Below are 6,157 nucleotides of genomic sequence, written 5' to 3'. Positions count from 1 at the left end.
ATTGTTTGTCTCGAAATGTTGCAGAAGTGAAATCCATATGCATTGTTATACTTGATGGTGTATCACAACTTGTGCATTAGCTTCCACTTCACTGCCCCATGTACTATGTTCCCTGCTTGTGCATATCATGATATCTCTTTCAAGGGATTGAGTACCATGTACTAATACCACCCAATGAAATTGACAATCATGATAAGTCATTTCCACATTACCATTTCCTGCACAAAAACACCAAAAGTTAGTATAACAGAAGATCGTCAAGATGTCTTCCCATAGGATTCGACCCTGTTGATCAGTTATGTCCAGTCCTTTTCTCCTCCTCATTTTGCCTTTCTTCCACTCTATATTTATCTCCTATTTGGCATTGATCCTTCCCCTTGTCCTCCTAGTTCCTTGCAACCTTCACTCTTATGTAAGGACATTGCATCTTATCTTCATTAATAATCATCCTTCCTTTTGAGTCCATATCCCAGAAACCATGGCATTCAGTATTTCCTTCATCTATAGCATAATTGGCAAGGTGGTCTGCTAAAGTATTTCCTTCTCTGAATATGTGTGTGACCTTGATGATACTTTCTTCCTTCATTCTTAAAATCTCCTCTACATGTTCAGTAATATACCACGGAGGCTTCCATGATTCCTCTATAATGTTCTTTAATAGCATAGAATCTGTCTGTAGCCATATCTGTAAATAATTAAGATTTTTGCACATCTTCAATGCCTCTACAATAGCTACCGCTTCTGATTCATTGTTGGTTCCTTTAGAAAGCTCCCTTCCTTCTGCATATATCAAATCACCTGCCCCATCCCTTATGCAGAAACCAATTGAACTCCTCCCTGGGTTCCCTCTACATGCTCCATCCGTATTCACTTTGATCCATCCTCTTGAAGGGAATTCCCATAAAACTTTATCATATTTCAGTCGTGGTGTGTAGTGCTCCATCATTGTCAGTAAGTCCAGCCACTTGTGAGGCACATGTAGTCCTGGCTTTTTCAGTTGGACCAGAGCTTGCAAAGTAGATGAAACCTGGTAAATAACTCTGCTCACTGACACTGCTTCTCCATATTTCAAACTGTTTCTTCTTTTCCACAGTTCCCATACAATGTATGCAGGTAAAGCTTGTAATACTGGCTTCAATCTAGGTACAACTGATGCTGTCCAACACTTTGTAATTGCTTGATGTAATGACAACCCATCTAATGCAATTCCTGCCCTCCTCAGGAAGTAAGTCCAAACACTTCTAGCTGCATTGGATGTGAAGAACAGATGTAGTAATGACTCCTCCTTAGGATCAGCACAGCACCAACATTTAGATAGCATGGAGTATCCTAGTTTAAGCAAGAAATCATCAAGTGGCAGTTTGGCTTTCCACACCTTCCACAGGAAGAAGGATATCTTGAAAGGTAAACCTTTTACCCATATAATCTTGTAAGCTAATCTTGGGTTGGCTCTTCTTCGTAGGTAATCCCATGCAGACTTTACTGTAAAATGTCCCCTTGTTTCATGCATCCAGAAAGGAGTATCTAACTGTGGACTTTCAGTTGGTGGTCTAATATTCTGCACAATGTGGTGTGCCAAATCTTCTGGTAAGCTCTCAAACATTTTATCCACATTCCACATACCATTTTCAACCAGATCATTGACATTATGAATATCCTCATCGATACCAAACTCTGCAGGTACTTTAAAATATAGTGCTCCCATCTCAGTCCAATTGTCGTACCAAAATAGAGCTAATCCCATTCTCAGTTTTCAGTAGATTTGATGCTCAATCAAGTTAGCATTTTTCTACACACGTGGGATCCATGCTTCCAAGGTACAATTACTGCATTCAGTTTCTTGCAGTACTTTTGACTCATAAAAGAACTCCACAAACTGGGCTTAGTCCTGAAATTCCACCATAATTTGCAGAATAGTGCCTTGGATACATCATGTAGGGACCTGAAACCTATGCTGCCCTCCTCATAAGGCATACAAAGGTTATTCCAAGACGCCCAATGTCTAGGGCTGCCTCCCACATTGCTGCTCCAGAAAAACTTGGCAAAATGCTATGTAATTTGTTGATCACATAACTTGGGGGATTAACTGCTGATAACATATGAATTGGGATACTCTGCAGGACATTTGCGATCAAAATAGCTCTGCCTCCAACAGAAAGGAGTTTGCCTTTCCATGACTGCAGTTTGTCCATAACCTTGGTGATTAATCCCTGGTAATAGTCTCCCCTTCTTCTTGCATAAAAAATAGGACAGCCAAGATAGGTCATAGGGAAACATTGTCTTCGTATACATGTAATCCTTTCCACCTTGTTAATCACCTCATTATACGTTAAATGATACAGGTATATGGCTTATTTGGCTTTGTTCACCAGTTGACCAGATGATGATTCATAAGCTTGCAAAACCTCCATCACAAGTCTCAATGAAGTTTCATCAAAAGAGCAGAAAATGATTGTATCATCAGCGTATGATAGATGATTTATTTTTGGGCTCCATTTTGGCATTCCAAATACGCAGAAATACAGGTTAGTGTGTAGTGAATTCAATCCCCGAGAAAGTGCTTCTGCTGCTAGAATGAATAGAGTTGGTGACAAAGGGTCACCCTGTTTAACTCCCCTCGATGATTTGAAGAAACCATTAGGCTGACCATTTATAAGAATAGAGTACCAATTGTTCCCAATCAAATCAAAGATCAAGCCAATAAGAGCTTCAGGAAATCCCATTTTCCTTAGTATTTTGGTCAGGAATAGCCATGATAGCCTATCGTAAGCTTTTGTCATATCAAGCTTAATCACAATGTTTGGACCTACTTTTGTTCTCAACCTGATATCCTTAATGATTTCTTGAGTTAGCAGTACGTTCTCAACTATGCTTCTGCCCTTAACAAAACCTGCATGTTCCTCTGATATTATGTTTGGTAATAATTCAATCAATCTCTCATGAATAACCCTAGAGAAAATCTTGTTAACAAAGTTGCTAAGACTGATTGGTCTCATGTCCGCAAATGTCGTAACTTCTTTTTTCTTTGGTAATAAAACCAGGTTTGTATGCGTCACACTCTTTGGCAACTGCTGACCGCAAAAGAATGCCTTGACCATGAGGACTACATCTTCTTCAATAATTTCCCAGCATGTTTGGTAAAAGGCTCCAGTGAATCCATCCGGTCCACCAGCTGAGTCCTCATTCAACCCCATAACTGCTCTCTTCACTTCTTCATTGGAAGGCATAGCCATCAGTCTTTCATGTTGATCACTATCTACCATTGAAGGTACATGATTTAGAATATCAAAATAATTTGGAACTGCAGTCTCAGTAAATTGATCCTTGTAGAACTTTATTGCTTCTTCTGCTATTAAGTGATCTTCTTTGATCCAGTTACCAAGGCTATTCTAGATCCTTGATAATTTCAGTCTCTTCCTTCTCCCATTAACTTGAGCAAGGAAGAATTTAGTGTTTCTATCGCCATCTTTGAACCATAACATGCCTGCCTTTTGTCTCCAGAATTCTTCTTCTAATGTCAGATATTTAATCATTTCAGCTTGGACCTATTGTAATCTTTGTCTATTCATCTGTGTAGGATTGACTTCAAATTGTTTTTCATGAACCAAGACCACCTCCTCAAGGCTTGCAATCTTCTGGAATATATCCCCATATGTAGCTCTGCTCCAGGTAGATAGTGCTTGTTTAAGCTTCTTTAACTTGTAGTTAAAAATGCAGAAAGGGTTAGCACTAAAATCAGCATTCCAATTCTCCTTTACTACATCTTTGAAGGTTTCATGCTTTGTCCAGAAGTTAAGAAATCTGAATGACTTTTTAATTTGAGGAGTTTCTATATCACATTTCAGCAACATTGGGCAATGATCAGACCCAATTTTGGATAGGTGAGTTATCTCCAATCCAGGAAATGTCTGTTGCAATTCATTATTGCCAAAACATCTGTCCAGTCTTTTAAAAATGCAGTCCTCCTCTGATCTTCCATTCCACCATGTAAATATGCTTCCTTTAAAACCCAAGTCTGTCAAATTACAGGTATTGATGCAGTGTCTGGAGTCATCTACTTCAATGAGAGAAACTGGCAAGCCCCCATATTTCTCTTCCTCATCCCATATCACATTAAAGTCGCCTCCAACTAGCCAAGGTATTGTCATATCTGATATCATTGCATACAATGTATCCCATAGTTCTATTCTTTCAGTGCGATCACATTTGGCATAGACTAGTGTAAGGATGAGCTCAACATGTGTTTCGAAGTGCATTAATCTCAAAGTCAGCTGTTGAGTCATGTTATATAAGATAGTAACCTCAAAAATTTCATCAATAAAAGCCCAAATCTTGTTGGACACATTCACCACAGCCTATCCCAAACCAATTCTTGCTTTATACCTCTCCATTTTGTGAGACTGTTGCATAGGCTCAAGGATGCCTATGAACTCAAAATGATGTTTTTGTGCATTGTAATCAGCCTTTCAAATGCTTGCATTGTATTTACTGACCTGACATTCCATATAATGGCATCCATTAAATGTTTTGAGATTTGGACAGTGTTCTCCTTGTTTGTACTCCACTAATTGGGACAGTAGAAGTCTCTTTTGACTGTTTCTTTTTTCCCTTTGATACAGATTTAACTAGTTTAATAAGCCTTGGCGACAAATCTCCCTGCTTGGCAACATTAAGGAAATTTTGTGCAGTGGATTCCTCATCCATGTCTCTACCTTTAAGTTCTGCATGGTGAACTTGATCATGTGTTTCTACTGCTTCTTTTGATGTAACAATATCTTCTGCCTGGTTGATAAGTTCGGCATCTTTTTTAGCATGTTCATTGGTCAACAGCATTGTATTTTTTAATGGAACATTACTTCCTGCTACATCCTGCATGGTGCTCAATGGAACAATACTTCTTGCATAAACCTGCACTGTCAGAACTTGGTTCTTGTCTGCATTCTTGTCTTGTTTCTTGTCTGCATTTTCAGCTTCTTTCAAGACATCACTAACAGCCTTATGTGAAGTCCCTTCTGGATCTATAATATTAATGTTCCCCTCTTTTGTCTTTTCTGTTGCTGCATTTGTGCATTCACTGATTCTTTGAATATTGATTGCATTGGCATTACCATTAACACTTTGATCCTCATCTTCCACTTCATTTCCTTCAAATTCTTCATCACTATGCATTGTATCTGGAATCTGACCATCTGCTAAGTCTTCCTCTGTTTGATTGAGCCATAATCTCCCTCCTGCCCATTTTTCTTTTACATTGCTCCTGAATTTCTCAAAATCTGTATCTTCAACAAATTCATTTTCTTTGTTGTTTGCTAATTGTTGTTCAACTTTAGTGTCCTGTGAAGGAATGTATTGACATGGAGTATTGACTTGAACTACATTATTTTTGAATGCCATTTGGACCCAGTGGGCAGTTGACTCATTGTGCAAATGTTGTTCCTTCCCCAAACCTTTTTGTACACAATCAGTTGTTGATTCCCTATTTGCTGCATGCTTTCTTATTGTTGTAGGATTGAAAGTAGGTGTTGCAGGGTTCAGTTTGTTGGGTTGTGTCTTGGATGATTGTCTCCTAGATGAGCTAGGAGAAGTTACCTTTTGTACCATTTGTCTAGTTGAAAAATCAAATTCCTACTCCTCTGATTCATTCTCTACACTTGTTGTGGAATTATTTTGCTAAATATCATTGTTGCCTGTGGTTTTTTGAACTGGAGTTTCCTCCACAGCTACCAGTTGGTTGCCTTCATTAATCTCACTAGTTTCAATTTGTAGAACTGCAAATTGGTTGGTTGTTTGTATTTGTTTTGTCACAGCTGTATTGTTAACAAGAACCATTTCTTTCCCTTGTGCAGTAGTACCTTCAGCTTGTTTGCCTTTGTTTAGTCCCCTATTGTCGCGAACTTCCTTCCATTGAGGGCCTGCATTTCCAACTATCTTACCACTAGTAAGGATCATTAAGGGAGCATCATGTTTTGTAGGTTTCTTAGTGCCTTGTTTCACATTTTCGACATTTTCCTGCTGCTGGACATTTTTGTTTTCCCTTAAATCAGGATTAATTCTCCAACATTCAAGCATGCCATGGCCTTGTAACTTGCACTCTTTACAGTACTTTGGCAAATAATCATAGTTAATGGTTACCCATTCAGTTCTTACATCCCCATTT

General features: G+C 38.7%; 1 protein-coding gene across 1 annotated transcript; it reads right to left on the bottom strand.

The window, feature by feature from the left end:
• Positions 1-3,545: 3,545 nt before the first annotated feature.
• On the bottom strand, positions 3,546-4,283 carry LOC138874952 (uncharacterized). Its single transcript, XM_070153752.1, has one exon. It carries the CDS (start codon positions 4,281-4,283, stop codon positions 3,546-3,548), a length of 738 nt encoding a protein of 245 aa, XP_070009853.1.
• Between the last annotated feature and the right edge of the window lie 1,874 nt (positions 4,284-6,157).

This window comes from Nicotiana sylvestris, chromosome 8 (genome assembly GCF_000393655.2).
Source record: "Nicotiana sylvestris chromosome 8, ASM39365v2, whole genome shotgun sequence".
NCBI lineage: Eukaryota > Viridiplantae > Streptophyta > Magnoliopsida > Solanales > Solanaceae > Nicotiana > Nicotiana sylvestris.
This window is presented reverse-complemented; position numbering and strand designations above follow the sequence as displayed.